Source organism: Ascidiella aspersa, chromosome 3 (genome assembly GCF_963924565.1).
Source record: "Ascidiella aspersa chromosome 3, kaAscAspe10.2, whole genome shotgun sequence".
NCBI lineage: Eukaryota > Metazoa > Chordata > Ascidiacea > Phlebobranchia > Ascidiidae > Ascidiella > Ascidiella aspersa.
Window position 1 is genome coordinate 24,165,097 of NC_139449.1, and position 20,022 is coordinate 24,185,118.

The 20,022-nt window shown below is 40.8% G+C and overlaps 1 protein-coding gene across 4 annotated transcripts in view; it reads left to right on the forward strand.

Annotated features, from left to right (window-relative positions):
• The first annotated feature begins 674 nt into the window (after positions 1-674).
• Positions 675-20,022, forward strand: part of LOC146161034 (hepatocyte nuclear factor 4-gamma-like) — a 29,091-nt gene continuing 9,743 nt past the window's right edge. Inside the window, exons 1-5 of one of the 4 annotated variants that reach the window (XM_083385910.1) lie at positions 675-742; positions 14,282-14,506; positions 15,159-15,276; positions 15,445-15,539; positions 17,862-17,968. In XM_083385910.1, the coding sequence (XP_083242036.1) occupies positions 724-742; positions 14,282-14,506; positions 15,159-15,276; positions 15,445-15,539; positions 17,862-17,968 (564 nt within the window). In that variant the 5' untranslated portion in view covers positions 675-723. Of the gene's footprint in view, positions 743-9,380; positions 9,537-12,589; positions 12,995-14,281; positions 14,507-15,158; positions 15,277-15,444; positions 15,540-17,861; positions 17,969-20,022 lie in introns of those variants that run through there. The other 3 variants (XM_083385907.1, XM_083385908.1, XM_083385909.1) reach the window with 3 other exon arrangements.

Consider the following 20,022-nt stretch of genomic DNA (forward strand, 5'->3'; position numbering starts at 1 on the left):
AATGTTTTTTTGTTGTTAAGCCAATTACAATATCACTCAGGATCAGAAAAAATAACCAGGATTATTAATTTAATATTTTATTTTGATTTAAATGAATTGATTTGCTATGACAATAATTTGGATTCTACTGACATGTAAATATATTGAATTTATTTTTACCATTTTCATAGTCAGCATATTTTGAAGACATGTAAATTAATGCATTCAGTGCACATTTACTGATTACTTATGTAACAAAAGTGGTCTTTATTTATCACTCTTGACTGGGGTTGTTTAAAATTAGCACTTTTTGCAAAGTGGATCCAAATCAAGAAATTATTTCAATTTATAAACACAAAAGTTTTTCTATATGAGAGCCCAAATATTATTTATTACTTGCATGTTTTTTAAATATCATTAATTTAACCTCTAATTCATCGGTTAATGCACCTTGGGTGCTTGTGTGCTCTTCTGTTATGACAATAATAACACATTGTTAGGACACCAACGATAAATGATAATATAGGTCAAGTTTTGCACTTACACAGTTTATTTATCTTGTAAATTTTAATTACCTACAAACATTAAAACCAACTTATTTTTCATAAATTTATTATAGGAATACATTTTTCTTAGTTTTAAAACAGGCTTAACCTTAACTCTATGTAACCAAGTCGTTTTTTTTGTTAGAAATATGTAAAATGCTGGCATAAAGCTGTTAAAACAAAATACAACTCAAGGAAAATGACTTCTTCTGGCAAAAGTAAGTGTTGTAAGATATTTTACTTATACAAGTACTGTAATATAGGGAGTATTTAACAAAGAATATATAAAAAAAAAACATTATTGTCCAATTTTTCGTTTTCTGCTAGGTGGTGCTATGCAGCAAAAAAAAAGTAATCATTAAATCTAGTGCACAATTTATTTGCAAACATATGCCTTTTATCTCAAAATTGTCAATTTAAAGACACAAGTAAAAGTTGTCAAGCATTAAACAAAGGCCAACTAAGTATGGGCAATTTTTTGCATTTTTATATGTGAAAGGCAAACTAAGTAAAGGCATGATACCTTTAAGCAACAAATTATTAGGAAATTTATGTCTAATGGCTAAAAAATTCGAGTCTTGATTATCCAGCAGTTTTGTTCGGCCAAGTGTATACACACTTGTTTTTTTAAACAAGAAAAAGCTATCACCAAACCAGACCCAGTAAAACAACAACTGACGCTCCGCCCGGCCGCAGCATTTGCTGCAAACCATCGGCAATGTTTGCCTTTGCAGCGAAACGCTGCCTGATTTCGAACAGCCAAGTTACAGTGAAGCACAACAACAAGACCAGCGCCGACGAAAAACCCACACCCGCTCGTCAGACGCCGCTTGTTTTCCTAGCTGTGCGTCGGCCCGGCCGTGTCTCTATCCTTCTTGGCAAATAGTGCCACGTCAGCGGTTATTGCAAACCGGCATAGCGGCGTTGCTAGGCTCTCGCCCTGGTCACACATTAACGACGCCAAATGCATGTGTTAGAAAAGGATGTAAGCGATATGAATCCGGATCTGGGCCGATTATGATTTTTGTCGCGTTTCACGTTCGGCGTTGTTCCGGGCTTTCTTGCGCCACAATAAGCCAACCTTCGATGCGTGACGTGCCCCATTATTAAGTTAAGGTCCGGCGACTTTGGCCGTTTCTGTTATTCATCCAAGCCAGAATGCGCGCAGCGGTCGTTGTTGATATCGAAGATGTCTGTATGACGCTGGATGTTTAGCTTTACACCAGTGGTTCCCCACATTTTTGTTGTCGCGACCCTCTTTTCAGTTTTCAAAAATCTACGCGACTTCCCAATTTTTGTGTGTTACACATAAACCACATTATAATCGTATACAATTAAGTAAACTAACAAATTCTTTTAAAATTCGGCAAAAAGTCCGTATTTACGTCAAAAGCATGAACAAGCGACTAAAAGTCACGGTTCAAGGTCTATTTGTGTCATAACACTTTTTTATCCCAACAAAAAAAATATTGTGCAATTATGACATAGCAATAAAAATCGACTTTGGTTTGTTTCAGTTTTAAACTAATGTGTTGATATATAAAAAAGTTTCTTTGGTGGTTATTGTTTCTATTTGTATTAGACAAGGCAATTAGACTGAAACTATGCTTTTGCTATTGATTAAAAATAATACTAATGATGACGTCAAACGGTTCACTAAGGAAAGTCCCATCAACATAATTGTCAGCTTGGCGGTTGTCCGTACTCCTTCTACTGCTAAATTTTTGGTTTATGTTTATTTGTCTGTTTTTCTTGACAATTTTTCGTGTAGAAAATATTACACGGCGAACCCCTGACAACCTCTTGCGACAACCCTCGTGGTTTGCGAGGCCCAGATTGGGAACCACTGCTTTACAGTTTACACATCCCTACCGTGGCCCGTTACTCGCATCAACGCGTGTACCCGGGTTGGTGGGTGCTTTAAAAATCCGTCATAGAATAGCTTAGCGAACAACTCGCCGATTAACTTCCTTGACTGTTTGCTTGCCAATCTTACCGCCGTTGCAGTTCTATTGGTGCGCGACATCTTAAGCGGCATGCGCTGTAAATCAACCAACCTGGCTCAGCTTTATGACTCAATTGAATATGAAAGCCGTCATGGCACGCGCAGTGGTGAAACTCACTTCAAAGTAAACGACCAGGCCAGTTTTTGCGCACTTCTAAAACGTCATTGTAGTTTTTAAAGTGAACTGATCGTTTAAACCCGTTTCGCTTTTGTTGTTGTAATTGATATTTACGTATGAACTGGCGAGAGCAGGAATATTTTTATGTCAAGTCTCATTTAAACTCATTTTCCATCTGCTAAAATAGAAACTTAACGCATTTAGGTGTGCTGCTTGACTTTCGGCAAAAGTATAAAATGTATGCTTCCCAATTTAGATCATCACGAATCTAGGATAATGATCATATAATAGTTTTGTCGTTCTAAAACGCGCATTGTGTGTGGCGTAATGAAATATAGCGACTACACGCGCAATCAGCTAACGTTCAAAAGGTCTTCAAATTAAGCTCAAAACTTTTCGAACTTAAAATTTGTTCGTAAGCATCCCGGCTATCCTTATTTGGAAATAAAACCGCCCATGTGTCGCGGTGGCCAGTACTTTTAGGGAACTTATGCTAATGCTTTAAGGATGTTCTCATGATTGATGCAGCGCTAAGGAGCTATGTTTTGTCGTTGCGTGTTCGACAAACCGACACTCGTGCTCCGGCATGGATGTGAAACCTTAGCACGTTTGGGAAAACGGAAATACAGTGCCTAGAATTTTATGCTTGTAATATTGTATTCACCTTGTAATATTGTATTATTTCTGCCTTTTTCCTTTTTTTGCTTTCCATTTATTGTACGAGCGTTCAGTGTCATTCACCCTGACGAAGGCGGCTTGTATAGGTTGCCGAAACGTTGGTTAACAATTACAATTACCAGAGGAGCTGTTTTTGATTTATATTACCATGCCTGGTAGCAACAGTTTATATATATTGTATTCACGTTTGTCGAGTAATGTTAATTTTGCATTTTTCTTGTTCTCAAAAGCGTTACACCGTTAATTGAAAAAAAGCGAATTCCCATATTTGGTGCGTGAATTTGTTGCGTAAAGTTTAATGTTCTATATTTAATTAAAAGGCCTCCAAAAAATTCCAGTTTGGCTTTTATGTGTTGGCGTTACCGAACTCGACGTATCCGTCTGAACCAAAAATAACCCTTGATGTATCTTCCTGTAGTGTGCGGATCTAAATACCCCGTCCACGTCTTAAGCGCATGTTTGCATCGACGCAACCGAACCATTACGTATCAAAATCTGAAGACATTACGCGACAAACGTTATCGCTTATTCGTGCCTAGAATCCAGCAGGCTGGGTCGAGCTGCTCATTACGTAAAGTCACGAGTCTTGATGGCGTAGGAAGCACCACACGCACACAAATGGAGTGTAAAAGTTATTTCCCCGACGCAAATACGCGTCAAAATCTCGCTTTTTCAGAAAACGTGACCTGCCCGGTTGGGGCTTTTCCCCGGCGTTTACGCAACGTACGTTGTGCCCTAATTTTGACATGCGTTGCGGTTTCCTTCATAAGGGTGGCAAGACGTGGTTTCGTTTGACAAATCTAGATGCTTGCTGACTGATCACTTATACTGCTGATAAGAGTTGGAATATATCAGTATTAGACTTTAAGAAAGTATAAACATAAACATAAAATCAGAATCACACTGAAAATGAAGCGAAGAGTTTTTCGTACAACGGTTCGTTCAACTCCAAAGTTTTCAAGTAAGTTTGTAAAGTTATGGAGATACTATGTTCTCAAGGAATGTTTCGATTATAAAAATATTTTTTATCTGAAAAGCCAAAGTTTTTAGAAAGTCTATTACTTTGTTTACCAACTAGCGACCTTGGAAAAAAAGTTAAGTTTAATATTTTAAGTAAATGTAATACAATTTTATGGAACGAGCCACTTAGTAATGTATTCTTTACCCTAAACAGCTTCTATAACCTAATAGAAAAATATTGTGTTCACGAACTTTTACGACGAAAATAATAGTCTTGTCTGCGAAAGGCTTGTTTTACAGAATTATTCTGTCTCCTAAAAAACCCAAGCTTCCAGGAAATACTATTATGCCGCTTCCCCTTGACTTGATTGCGTTCTTAAAACAATTATATGAAAGTGCTCTGTAAATTGGCAGTATTCCAGACGTGTACATTTTAATCAACACCTTGCATCGCCTTATGCTGCGCAATAATCACACATATTTGTCTTCAAATTTTCCAAGCAGATATTACTTGTTTTGCTCCAAATTTATCACGATAAAATTATTCTGATATGTTGTACATTTCCATGAAACAAAGATATTAACGACAATTGGCCGTATATTTTATGCTTATTGCTGTTTGTTCTGGGATAAATATATATAAAAGAAAGTGTGCGAATGTTAAATGTTGTAAATTGAAATAGTTTCCTTCAAGTTTTTAATTGGCTTGGCCGCGCAATTTACGGGCCTGCCAGCATTCAGTCATGCTTTTAATATTGCTTGTTTTAATGTTGCTTGTTCAGCATTTTTCCTATTTATGTACTCAGCCTGAATCCGCAATTAAGGCATTGGGTACTTCATCAACTCACTTTTTTATATGAATACATGATTTTGGGAGTCGCTAAATGGGGCTTCGCTCTAAAATGGTTAAATAAGCTGCTTTCTGGCGTCAAGGAAAGACGTATTTTTACAGCATTGCTTTGAATTAACTAAGAAGTACACTAAATGTTGCTATAAATTGTTTTTCCTAAAGTTACGATATTTACACGACCAACGCTCGTCGGGTTTACTTTTTAATTTTCAAAGCGTATTAGAAAGCACGCTACTCAATATTTGTGTGATTGTGTGTTTGAAGAAAGTGCTAGTAAACAATATTAAAGTCAACGTTTTGGTACGCCTGTCATTACGGGATTGTCAGATTTGTTGGGAATTATTAACGTATGATAGACAACAGGATCGAACGTAAAGAAATTTTCTGTCTTTTTTCAGGAAACTGATAAGCTTTAGTAACGAGTTTATCGGTTTGCTTACGAGTACAATGTGCGTGACCATTCTGTCCGAAATAGGCATAACCAGTAGCGGTAACTTGCCTGTTGTCAGTCTCGTGTGCTGACTGCTGCGAACCAGGAAAATTACAAGATATTGCGGGTGAAAAACATTACACGCTGGCCGCTTGTTGCAAAGGAGGCCAGAGCGTTCCGCCAGTCGAGGTTGTTTTCCTGTGACGCTACGAAACGCCAGAATGCGTTTGATTTGATAGGAGCGATGCTTTGTTCCCAGCTGATCGCCTGAGTATCGCAATTGCGCTACCGCCCGCAGGTATCATGTTAGTGTTTCAACAAGCGTTTTAACGTCATATGATTGTTCGAAACTTGTACGACTGAACGCTCCTGCCACAGGATTTGACAGCACACAGGTAGGGTGGTCGCTGTTAACTCGATGTGCTTTGTATAAATTCAAGGATATTGTATTATCCGTGTTGCTTCCGATTATGTGTTTTCTGGTTCGATTATGTGTTTTCTGATTTTCTGGTTTTCCGCTAGGCTAGTTTTCACATACACTTTATAAAAAATGGTATTTTCCTACTTTTTACGCGGTGGATATTTAGAGTTTTGGTGGACTTGCAAACTGACCAAGGGGTGAAACAGTCACAAAAACATGGCTCGAAAAGCAGTCCGGCGCTATCTGAGTTGTCAAGCAAACTGGTCTGCTGCTTAGTGGACGTCAAGTCAAGGGCACCAGGATCGTGGAAACTACTAAAGCTTATCGGTTTTATAGGCGTCGTAGCCTCGATTAGATATATTCACCTCATGAGACACCACCGCTAGCCATCGTGGCGGCTGTGCGTTTGTTAAACAGTGCCTGAGCAGTTTTGTGGGGAATTTGGAATGGTCTGCAAACGCGTAGTTTCAGTTTGCAAATTTGCAAGTTGCTCACAGGCCCATTTGCTGCTGCGTATGGTGCGACCCGTTTTTAATATTTTTTTGCCTTTGCTGCGTAAACGAAAACAAGAAGGCACTTATTCCAGTCGTCATGTGACAGCACCAGCATAAAACGAAATGATCTCAGCCTGTCACGAGTTTAATTGCTGCCCGTAGCCAGTGGCCATCTGTATATTTTTTGCTACCTCCGCCATTTCGCGTAAGCGGCCCGAAGCTTAGCGAAGACCGTGTCAGCAAGTTAGCACAAAGGCGAACGGACAGCGACTGTGATGAGTCAAGTATTGTTTCTCGATTGCCGTTCTGGTGGAGCGTTTGCGCAGCCAGTTTTGGTGTGTTGAGCGGTCGGAGATATTGTTGTTGTTGCCGTCGATGCTGCGCGAGCAAATTGAACGCTTGCGACACCAGTTCCAATCTTTTGCAATCGCGCAGTTAATCTTTAATAAGCGACCGAACTGGGTTCGCCGACCGGCAAACAGAGTAAGGGAAGGCGAGGTCGAGCGTAGGATAGCCTTGTAATCGCAGTTACAGAAAATCAGACGCGAAATTATAAAAAGATGTTTGTCAATGATCGTTTAAAAAACAAGATTAAAACTTTACTCACCTTTAAACTGGCGTTTTTTTTATTTTGTGTGCGCCACTTTGCTCGTTTCGCAGTGTTTCAACCTTTCGCTAGTAGAACAGGACGAGAGAAAAGCATCAATTCGACTTCCTTATGACTTCCCATCTTGCCTTTGTTTCCGCTGACCCTGTACACTCGACATACGCCGCGACGCGTCGCCTGCCCCCGTCTTTTGTTTCTCGCGAAGGAAATTGATCAAGGAAATTGAAATTTCTTGTAGAAATTTTCTTTTAGTAGACTTCGCGTTTGCTGGGCCCTCTTGCAATCCTTTTTTGAGAAACGTGTTCATCATATAAGGCAGTTGTTCTCACCCGTTTCTGGCCGTGTACCGTTTGTTGACCTCTAACTGTCGCTGCTTATCAACTGATGTAAAAATAATTTGCCTTAATTTACAAGCGCTAATTTTCATAACCTCTACATAAGACTTACAAACTACAGTTTCCGCTTACAACTAGTGGTACGTGTACTTTAGGTTGAGAACCGATTTAAAACAGACAGACCATTATAAATGGACATGATAAGTGTCATAACTGACTCACTTGCCTATACTTACTCATATCTGCGAGATGCTTCGAGGGTTAATTTAAGTTAGATTTTTTTGGACTTTTGTCCAATGCTTATTCGATTAACAAACAAATCCGATCTAGTTGTGACTGCGGAAATTCCAAGATAAACGCACACAGTAATATACCCGCGCCTTCGTTAAATGCTGAGACCTTTGTTGGTCTCGCCTTCGAGCCAATTTTTTCGTTCGCCTGGTCGACGCAGCCAATTTTAAAGCAGTATGCTGGCATTTTCCAGGAAATAAAAGTTCGCAAAGTGGCCATGTAAGCTGGTGGACAGTGGCTGGTGCAGCCAAAGCGGCCATCAAAACATTCTCATTTACATGAATACTTTACGACCAATAAAATCTTGGGAGAAACGACGTCCTTATCGCGCCGAACACCTCTCCCAAGCCAAAGCGCAATGGGCTGCATTTCGTGAGAAACGGCGCTTACTGTTGTGTGCTTAGTTCCAGGCTCGGAAATTTTCTGCTCGGATTGCGTGTTTTTGTTTGTTTGAACACTATGTATATGTTATGCTTTTTCCAACACTTCCAAGTCAAAAGCGTTTAACCCAAATAACACACTAAGCTCGGTGGCTAAATGTTAAGCTATTCCTGTGGACTAATACTTAAAACGTTTTAATACTTCTTCAAATGATGTAATGGAGTTGAAGGAAAATGTATGAGCACCACGCGCACAAAAGTTTGTAGTTTTTCAAAAACTCGCAGCATTTAACACCTTTTAGTAACAGATCACAATCACGCCATACTGCTAAAAATTACCTATGCAATACCGTGTATTCCTTTGTACTTGACGCAACGCCATCCTAAAAACGAAGAGGTGGGCGTAATCCTTTATGTCGGTTTGGCCGCGCCCACTTCTAAAATTCGATATCAATTGTCTTCTCCGCGCCTTTGTACGAGTGCCAGACTTCTGCCACACAATACACATCTATTGTGCTTCAATACGGGACAAATGTGAATGTGGATTGTACACAGTACGGAACCTCGTGTGTCGTAGCCTTGTTATGTTCGCCTGTGTACACATTACTTCAGTTAGTTTTCAATTACGCTTATGCAAGGTATTCTTGAGTGAATGCCCCTTTTGTGAACAGACTTGAATCTCCAAAGAGCCAAGGTTTTTTCTCGGAAAACGTGGTATTAATAATCACAAAAGTTTTCTTTTCGCACATATGTTTCTTCCAGGCGTAAGCACACGAAATCGACAGCTTCGCAAGTATTAAAGTGGCTAGCGTTTGTCCCAAAGTTTTACTACACTTAGCGAAATAGGCGACAATTTAGGACTCTGCGTCTGAGCCACGTTGTATCGCGTGTTGTTTGCCGCAGATATGCCGTAATCGTTCGTGTTGGGCTCTTTAAACAAGGCACGAGGCGCCGCAAACAACCTTACTGTGTCAAGTAGATGATTAATCGAAATGCTCAAGTCATTTCGTATCCCGCTTTAACTGGCTGCAGAGGTGGACAAAGACAAAACGCGACACAGGCTGCCGTTGCTGGCAAGTTTGCAAAGCTGACCTCGGAATCGTGAGGATCACAATCGGACTCTGTGTGTCCAGGGTAACAGGGAGGCCTGTAGTAATTCAAGATTTGTCTGGCAGCGTGGCAGGATAGTTTCGAATTCGCTTTACGAGGACAGTGAAATAAAGTTTATTTATTATTTAAGGACAACCGTCGACTTAAAGTGAACGTTTCGTTGCAGGGTTATTTAGTCACAAAATACAAATAGGAAATTTAGGAAGCACTTTTTTGGTGTTTGGAAATTTACCAAAATGATGGAGGCCGACCGCCAATCAATGTACTGTGATATCGGCCTGCTGGCCTACAATAACGACACACCTTACCGCGATATGCTCAACGGCATTGCAGGTTAGTAAAAAACTGGTTCCTGGTCACGGTATTATTTAGCTTTCTTCAGACTTGTGACACCCGCAGACTGCATTGACTGTTTTTGTGCAAAATACCAGCTTGTCTAAATATAAAGGAACGGAGTGATTACAATCCTGTGATTAAACCCACAAGGTTGCGTTTCGACCTGGAACTTCACAAATCAAAATAATGGTAGGGTATTTTATCCAAAAGTCACATCAGGTGTTTGAATACTATATATATATATATATATATAAAAAGAATAAAGCTTTTGTTTGATTTAATCTAGTTCTCTTGTCACGATTCCATAGCGTTGTAAATACTTTGGGATATTTTTAAAGGTAAAGATAAGGGGGTTATTCTTTTCTTTTGGCGTATTTTCGAAATTTCGAAAAAAGGCATTGCTGTAATATTAGACAATTAATTACAATATAGGAATCTGGTACGCGTAAAATGTGTTTGAAGTCCGTGTTTGTCTACGATTGTCGTAAATGCCCGCTTTATTTACCGTCCACCGTCGCAGGTCGAATGCCCAATTCTAAGTTCAGGCCTAAATCGATATACAAATATTTTGACCCTTTTCGTATTTACGTCCTTACGTCTCCGTTTGTCGGTCGGCGTGTTTCGAAGAAGATCTGCAAAATTTCGTACAAAGGAGAGATAATTAAATAGCAGATCGAAAGTGCGAACAGATTTGAGCCACGTCCTACGCAAATGTTGTCTCTGCGAAATTCGCACAGAGCCGGTGTATATCGATTCAGCTTTACGGTCTTACCGAGCTTGTGCCTGCGCAACCTCGCGCGCGAGAGGTCACGTACGTCTATTCTTTCCCTGTTTGGACCTCGTTAATTTTTAACTGTCGCTGGCATTTCGGCTGTTCTTTGAATGTCGCTTAAATCGGCATAAGGGGGTCACATCCCGCTTTTGGCTAAAAAAAAGAGCAAAACAAAATAAAGCACTCTATATAATTGTTGGTCCCCCAACATCTCATCGCTGCTAATATATAGGGTGACCGACGGTGGTCGCAACGGGCGAGTATGTTTGAAGGTTAAATTTTACTTCCAATTGTTTTAAGATTTGCTTTTGCAAAGCGCGCAAATGGCGCCCACTTCTGCTTCTCCAAATCATGAGTTAGTGTTCACAATACCGGCCTGCCTATTGGCATGGCGTTCGTACGCCTCGCCAGTTTGCCTTGCTGCATCCTCAGGCCAAGCTCCACCTTAAATTCAAAAGTGATGGAAATAAGATACGCCCCTTTTCACGCGTGCGATTACAGTAATGCGTCTCTTGCGTCTGGCATTTCGGCCCGACGCTTCCAAGTATCGTAGCCGATCGCATCTTGATCGCTTGTTGTTTGTTTAGCCGATGTCTGTGTTACCGACGAACTCGCTCTGCGTTACCGACGAACTCGCGAGACGAGTCGCTTTACACGCTAAAAACGTCATATTTTGAAAGTTGAATAATTGACTGTGCTTTATGTTAACCGTCATTCGAGTGCTTCGATTTTCTAATATCTTTCGTTTTATAGTTTCAATGCCCCGCTTCCGAAAGTAAATTGAAGCTCCTGGTTTTAGGATGAGCTAGTTTTCGAATGACAAGTAGTTCTCTCGTTTAACTGACCAGCAAGAGGAAAGCAGCTCACAGGTGTCGGCCACAGGTTTTATAACAAAACAGACTTTTATTCAGGTGACTTACGCGTCAGGTAAATCGCGAGATTCCACAAAAAGTTGGCTTTAATCCACCGCATAGCGATTGTGCACACCTATTCTTGTTGCATAAGTTTAGTTTAACCGAAGCTTGGTTGATAGATAGATGTTTGTCTGCAGACAGGCAGGTTAGTTGGAGAAATTTATTAACATCCCCCTTGAAATGCAAATTTCCTTGATAAAGAACTATTATGACGAAATTAACGTTTCGTGTGTTTTTTTAAATCTACTTAAAAGCTTTGCAGTTGTGCATTAGAAACAATTTTCTTTAGCAAATTTTTTCAAGCATTTGAAAAGATTTAAAGGTCGGAGGCTTTCTGGATCATGTTTAACGTAGATTTTTTAATTTAGTCTATTAGAAATCAATAAACGGCCAGATACCTTTTGCCTGCAAAATTGTTAGCCAACATAACCAGGTTTTTTTTTTAAGGTTTGGTTTGGGTGACCGCTAGTTTTAAGAGACCGCAAGTGTTTCATTTAAATACCAAAAAGTAGCAAGTCCAAAATTTGGGAAACCGCTGGAGAATTTATTTATATTTTTTTTTCAAAACACTTTAAAAAAACACTGAACATAACTGTACTTAATCTGTTTAATGACCGTTAGGTTCAAGTGAAATTTATTATGACGCCGACATTTTAGCGGTAGCAGACTAGCACGTCTTCGGGATTGTCGAGTTTTTTTTTATAGAATTCAACAACCAGCGCCTGTTATATTCGCGAATTGACAGCCGAGTTTAAAAACAGCGGCCACGTAATTCACTTCCATTGCGCAGCTTTGAAGCTATAGCAGGGTGGCACGTGGCAAGCTGGTAGCTTCGCGCGCAATTAACAAACAACAATGAGCGGAATTATTCATCATCGACCAATGATTCAGGACGGCGGCGATTCGAGCTTTTCGCCTTCCTCCGTTTTATAATTGCCGATTTTTTTTTATTTCCCTCGAGCTGGAAGCGATTTTTGCAGTCCGCTCTGCAATTGTTGTTTTAAGAGGCTAACCGAAAACCATATGCGCTCGGATCAAGATCAGACCAGGTCCAATGCCTCTGAAGATCGGGTGTTGAGCCAGTTAAGTAGATTCGTGCGTGCGCTGTCAGTGACTTGTGATCGAAGTGACAGCTAAGCGTTCATGTTGCAGCGGGTTAGTCGTAGTAATTCGATTTAAAAAAGTTTTTTTATACCACGCTAAAACTTGTTTAGTTTTTGTTTTTCATTCAGCATTTTTTTTCAAAAAAATAATTTTTCAAAAAATTTTCAAAATCTTGCCTATTAGGTTTTTTCTGCTTTACTAGTTTTCAGCATAAAAAATCAGATAGATTGTGTTTGTAAGTTTTCTGATTAGTTTTTAAATTGTAGTAGAGTCCGTGGACTAATTGTCAAGAACAGTCAATTAATTTGCAGCGATCCGTCGTTTTCCGAGCTATTAATTAAACATACTAAAAAACTAATTATTTTCATTTTGTCCGCCATATTCTGTCTGCTTAGAAAGATAAGTTCATATACTGCTGGTAAAACATTACCAACTCAAGCGACCTTTCAAGGATTACCGAGTGACCCTTGGAGCCAACTAATGCGCAGCGATCGTTCGCTACTGCTACCTTAGTTACGCATTGACGCACGCGAAATCTCGGGCGTAAAACGCGGTGGTGACACACGCAAATCTGCGAGGACTTTGGCTCGCTACTATGATGAACTACCGATACAACCCGCACGTTTACCGACGAATGCAGTTCGGCTACTGGCCTGATATACATGGTAAGTGAAGATCTCTGGAACTTTTTCAGGCTTCCGGTTTCTTTGTTAGCTTTTGGGCTTAGCGCTGTGCGTATTGAAAAGTCGTCTTCGGATCAGACAAGTTTTAACATGTTTATATTTGGTGTGACTTTAGCTGTTTGTACATTTGATAAACTTTCGTAAATAGGTTCAATCATGCGACTTTCGAATTTTTAAAGTGTTTAATTTTTTTATTTCTTGTATTAATGAGAAATTTCCTTTGCACAAACCCGTCTTGTTGTTCCTCGTTCGTAGCTGTACTGATTGTTATCGACGAAAAATCGTGCCGGGCATGTTATTTTCAACGTTGAGTCCGCGCCTGCATGATCGGATTGCACGCACATCGTGCGTCTGTGCTCTGAATCAGCAATAAGCAGCCGCTGATCGGCAAATTCACGAACAGATTTAAGTCGTGACGGGACGAGGAGAAGTCTACGAGTTTGTTTCAATCCCGATTATTTCGCCCGATTACTGTCGCGCGGGCGCATACCAGCAAATTCTTATGGCACGTTTGTCGTATTGCTAAACCCCAGCCACCACCCACCCACGTTGTGTTGCATAGCGCAGCGTAAACAAACCAGCATTGCAAATGCGCTGTATTATATAAAGCGCATATACCCTTCAGGCCAAACGATTCCTAATACATTAATGTTCGTACGCTTTAGGCTAAACGTTGACGCAGCTAAGCAAGGGAACAATTTTGCGGTGCAAAGTCCGTCCGGTATACTACCTGTTGTCAAACCTGCTTTGCGTAGTTATTCTTACTCTCTAGTGCACGAAACTATCTTGTTTGTTGCGACACTTTGTCGACACCCAATTACACAACATCTACCACATTTTGTGTTGATGGTTAGTCTGAACAACAGTGTGTGAGCTTGCCTGTTATTTAAATCTTTGCTTAACTTGTATTATATGTTTGAAAGTCAGCTGGCAAAACAGCGGATCAATGAAATTGAATTATTTCCTATGCCGAACATAATATGATCCATAAATTGTATTTTTTTTTAGGGCTTTAGGCTATTCGCTTTCTATGGCGAGTGCTTTGTATTTGCAACACAAATACTGGTCGATCAGGTTAGATACAACCTAAAAAAACATGTTTTTTTACTATTTTCATGGAAATAAAGCCGCGCGCACCAACTTAAGTTGAGAACAACAGCTTCGAAATCGCTCAAATTAGGTTTGTGTCAAAGGTTAACTCCAACCTTCGAACCCCTCAAAAACGAACTATTGGGATTTTCTATTTTACAGAATTCCCTTTTGTTTCAGACTCGCCGCCGTCCCTAGGTGGCGCCCCGGTGTCCTCAGTGGCCGGCTTTTCGATCGGCCACTCCAACCCCATCAGCCCGGTGGGGACCGTACACGGCGACGCGATGATGAGCCCCATCTCGCCCGAACCCAACGGGGGCCTGGTTCCAGGCCAGATGATGAATGGTCACGTGGTCGAGCAGGATCAGCACCTGCAACCACTGGAGGGCGACGGAATGCGCGCTTGTGAGTAAAGTTTGGAACTGATGTTGACTTAAATTGGACGATTGTAGCTTTGTTTTAAGATGGAGACGTAACTTGATCTTCTAGGTCTAGACCTGGGTTGAGTTTCTTGTCCGCTTTGCTCAGCCAACTGCGATACGTAAATCCGTTGCGTTTGGACCCTATTTATATCATTAAGCCGGTTGTGCCCAAATTTATTTCAAGAGTCTCTGTGATTTTTTTTTTAACTGACACGGCAATATTAAAAAAAATATTTAGTTAATGTCAATCCTCAATACACTTTCTTTGCTTCACTCAGTAATTTTATTTTGGCGTAGAGTTTTTAAAACAAGCACCTATAGGTTTTAAAACAAACACACAGAATATTTTAAAGTTGTTTCGTCATCAGTCTAAAAGTTAGGTTTAATGATAAGGTATGAAGATCCAGATACGTTGTTGTTCAAGAAATCGAAATGTACAGTTGCTTGCGCGTTTTAGACAAGGCACCTGTTGATTCCATGTTTGCGCCGCAATCCGGTTGATACATTAAATAATATTTCGATTCTTGATTGGGCCTGGTGCATAGTTCTACATGCGAAACACGCAAAGACTCATAATCGCTATGTGCGAAGTCCTAACCTTTAAAAATTAAGTCTGGACCCTCCTGTTTTTCAAGCAGTTTGCGCCATCTGTGGCGACCGTGCGACTGGCAAGCATTACGGTGCCAACAGCTGTGACGGATGCAAGGGATTCTTCAGACGGAGCGTGCGCAAAAATCACCAATACCAGTGCAGGTAAGATAAGGGGTAGTTTCTTTGTTGAACTCTGTAATGAGATTTATTCTTTGTACGCTCCTCTTCATTTTAACTGTATATGTGTATAGCCAGTTGTTATCCTCCAAAAAATTTTCCAAACCCCTTTTTTTACTAAAATCCGTCAAATCCCCTTGTTTTGCGTCCCAGGTTCAGTCGGAACTGCACAGTGGACAAGGACAAGCGCAACCAGTGCCGCTACTGCCGACTGCGCAAGTGCTTCCGAGCCGGAATGAAAAAAGAAGGTGTGTAATATGTGACCTTATATGTCATGTGCTGCCTGTAGGGCCAGTTTTGCCTTGCTGTTTTTTTGGTCCCTTTGAAACGCTAAAACGTCTTACGCAGAGATTAGATCAAATTAAGTTGATCAAAAGCATTTTACTTTGTAAAATAGTTTAGTGCTTTGGTTGCATATGTTAGCTTGTTCAATGGGTTTGTTCGAAAAACAATATTGATTAAACGTATAAACCGTTCTGCTAATGTGCCGTTGTTAAATTATTTTGCAATGTAAATTTGGTACCTGTGTCCTGTGTGCAGCCCCACCGACACCGGTCGCTTACATCACCGATCTACACAACTTGCACGTTTTCCTTTTGTGCAATGTGTACTCAGCAGTCACAGTTGTTTGGTCGCGTACGCTAAGTCATTGAACATGAACCCGTTGTTGCAAGTTCAAGGTCGACATGACACGTCGCCCTTGCTTTTGTCGCGCCCTTTCTTTCTCGCCCTTTTTGTCCCAAACCCTGGCGGGGGCTTTGAACTTCATGTAAACCAGTGGTTCTTAAACTTTTTTATCGTTAACCCCTAAAAAAGTTTTTGTTTTGCGTGTGCCAGGGTCGGCATAAAGTTTTAAAGATAACGTCATAAATTAATAGTAAAATGAAAATAGGCTTCAGAAATATGCTGCTCCATTCCAAAAAATGTTAAATTGAAATGATGTCTGGATAGGAATTCAGTAAAAAAACGTTTAATTTTTATTTAAAATATGTTTTTGAATTTATCCCTATTCAAATCACATTAAGATTTCAGACATTCCTTTGTGGATCCCCTAAAAGTAGTCCACGTAACCCCAAGGGGTACATGACTCCAGTTTAAGAACCCCTGTAAACCAAAAGCTAAACTTCGCATTTTTATTCGGAGGTGAATATTTGAGAATCTAAAAGGCCTCGCCAGCAGTTTGGGAAGATGAAAATTTTCGGAAATTTAGAAAATAGGTCTTCACATGCTATGGAAAATCTGACGAATACACTTAAATCACGCCTGAATGGCTGCAATGGTTTCTTGGCGTTGGAATTATACTTTTTGCTTTTACAAATTTCCAGTGGAAATTGCAACCCGTCCACAGCCTACACCCCAACGTTGCCATGCTGTTAAATCTTAAAATTCGCTCGGGCCTATGTGGCCCTCTACCTGTGTCCACAAATTTGCTTTCGAGACGACTTGAATTCTTTCGACTAATGAACGGCGACGTCGCCCGTCCTCTCGGCGCTGGCACGCACCTCGTATGTATTGTTTATTTACCGGCGTTTGCACGCTCCCGATAACAACTGCCGATTGCGTTCACACCTAGACCCAGCAATGCTGCGAGCGCGTGCGGGCGGGCGACTCTCAGCCGTATATTTTTCATAAATATTTTGCTTTGTCAACACAAACCGACGGGACAGCGAAACTGGTTATCGGGCTTGACCGACGACTCACTTAATTACAGGCGGATCAACGGCGACAAAAAGCACAGTAATTAAGACAACCAAATAGTAGCACTTGTTGTTCACATTTGCTATTCTGACCATGATTCCTATTCAGTGTTGTAAACAACTTATTTTAAAATGACTTAAGTCCCAAGTCACTTTAAAATTTCTGGTCGTTAAGTCGAAGGAAAGTCTTTTTAAATATCAATACCAAGTCAAGTCCCCGTCAAGTCATAATTAGAGCAAGGTACTTCCAAGTCAAGTCCTTATCATAATATAATAAACCTTAAACTATTAAAATTGGTAAACTCGTTCGATTATGAGCAACAACTAATAATAACACAAACACATCGTATAGCAAGTTAAATGTTTTATGTGCAAAAATTAAGACAAACATCTCATTTTACAAAAAAATGCATTTGTCCAAAACAATTAAGTCAAGTCTTTGGTCCGAAAAGGCATGAGGCAAGTCGTTACAACACTGCTCTATTATTGTGCCTAAACTGAAAGTATTTGTGCCAAAAGTAAAAACTTAAGACTAAAAAAACAAAATGATGAAGAAGTCTTGTATTTTATAGGAAACACCCCCACCGTGTTCGCTTCATTCTCCGTAAAAAACAGGCCTATGTTCACTGTTTTTACAAACCTTAACGCTTTTAGATTTTAAATCGACCACGCAAAAGTGATCGGTCGCTTGACGAGATAATCAGTGTGCTTGCCTTTTTTATTTGATACAAAACAAACAAAGTTATGTAGGTTTTTACTTTTATTAAAAATTTTAATTTTATTAAAAATAATATGATTAATTGGTTGTGGTACAAAGCTCCTACAGTGGCCAGTCAGCTTTCCAAAGTGACCCCGTTTATTTTACTTGTCCAGCTGTGCAAAACGAGCGCGACCGCATCAGCACTAAGAAGTCAACCACTGACGACTCAGCTTCGCTCTCTGTCACAACCCTGCTTAACGCCGACAACATGTCGCGACAGGTGAGCCCCCAAGTTGGACCTTTTACCAGCAAAACTTAGCGAACAGCCGGCTTTGGCATTCTTAGCCCGGCGAAAACTCGTCAAAGAACCCAAAGTTTTTCGACGATATTTGTCGTAGCAGTTTTGAGTAATTTATGATGTTAAGTGCGCGACTGGCTTAGTTTCGCGAATTATTGGTAAAAAGCTGTCAGTTTTGTTCGAGAACAATTGTAAGTCGCCTCTCCCTATGTTAGGCCTGGGTCTGCCTAATCTACGCGGCGCTAGTGTTTGTTTAATGACGGCAACAATTTTGCTTGACAACGTGATCTTACAAGGCAAGTCGTTTTGCCGCCCCGCCCCTTGGGGAAGATGGGCTAAATGCCTCGTAGAACTTGGCAGCGAATTAAAATCAGTTTATTGTAAGTCACTCTTCAAAAGGCTTCTTTACCTGGCCAGCAATGGAAATGACTTCTACTTTTAATTTAATTTAAGCATTTTGAGGTAAATTAACCATCTAAGCGCAAACTAACCCTGTTTCTTAACCGTTTCAAGACCATTAATTCACCCCCAAAAGTTGTATCAAAGCACGTTCAAGGAAGTTCGCCACTGTTAAATAGTTTTACAAAATGGCCGAACGCCTTGATTTAGGTCCATTTTTGACTTGGAAGACAGGTATACTTAAAGTTGACTTGAATGTAAACGAAGATTTGGATGACAGGTATACTAAACTTTTTTAAGTGTTTACCTGCCTGCCTTTGCAATGCCAGTTTTTTTTTATTCCAGTCTTTGCAATACCAGTTTATTGAGTTGGTGAATCACTGTTTGTCAATAATATATAACTCGGTGTAAAAAACGTTATACCCCCTCGTAACATGTCGAACATCAAATACGTTCAGCAGGTTTCACTCAAAGAGCGATTTTTCCTGCCATATTTGTCGTGATGCCGCAACTGCCGCTCAGGACCCAACCACGCCAACGTATACCCGCTTCGATACCGCGGCTCTTCTGCGTCACGCGTGCTGTTTGCTCGTCCAGGTCATCGTGACCTCGCTGTTTGCTCGGTAATCGAGAAGCCGGCAAAAACATCGGTGTTGCGAAATCTCGCGGTGATGCGACGAAAAAACGCAAAACCGGTTGGGCGCCAGCAGTTCATGCCCCCGGTGCCGACGAATCTGTGGGCCTCCAGTTCGATTCCCGGGCGCTAATTCGCAGCACTTGAGTTTAAAGCGATTGTAAATCGCAAGTTTTCCGTCACCGCATGACGCAAGCGTGTACGTTTTCGCGGCACGTCCTTATTTTGAAATCCGCGCTTTGCTCAGTATTGTATAGCAGTGTCGGGAGTGATAGCAATTTTCGCTTGTGATGCTGCTACTGCGGCGGTGCGATGGTGTGCGTGCGAAGAGCTCTCCACTGTGGTGTTTGCTCGCCGCTTCCGACAAATATTGACGGCGACTCTGGCCGCTGGTTGCGTCCCGTTTTCGCCCGAAAAGAAACCGACTTCGAGCTGAAACAAGGCCGCTCATTATGCTTCCCGCGATCGCAAGTCTAACAAGCTCCTCCGCCGCAAAACGCGATCCTTGCCACTTTTTATTCCGTGGGAATCGCTCCCTCCTATTTGCTCTCTCTCTTTTTGTGTCACGGAGCTTTCGAAATAGTTGAGTCGGGTGGGGGCCGGAAACGAAACCTGCAGGCATCGATCATTTTTTTTAGATGACCCAAACCGCAACGCTTTTAGTTTTACACGAGTTAGCCTGCACAAATTCTACGTATATTTTTCGATTTAGGAGATGTCTGAAATTAATGCTGGAATGAATAGGCAGGTGAAATTGCAACCTTAAACGATAGTTTTCAAATAAGTGGGTGATAATTGTCAAAGGCTAAATGGCAAAAACTTGACTTGGACAGAACCTGTAGGAAAACTGTAAAAAACATTCCGCCACGACACTTTTTGCCGTTGGTTTGACCATATGTCCAATAGGAAGGCAGCGCTCTCGTTAACTGAAAAGAGATGAGTGATTTAGTTTGTTCGGCCTGTTTGTTTTTCAGGCCAAAAATAGGTTGCAGCGTCCGTCTTG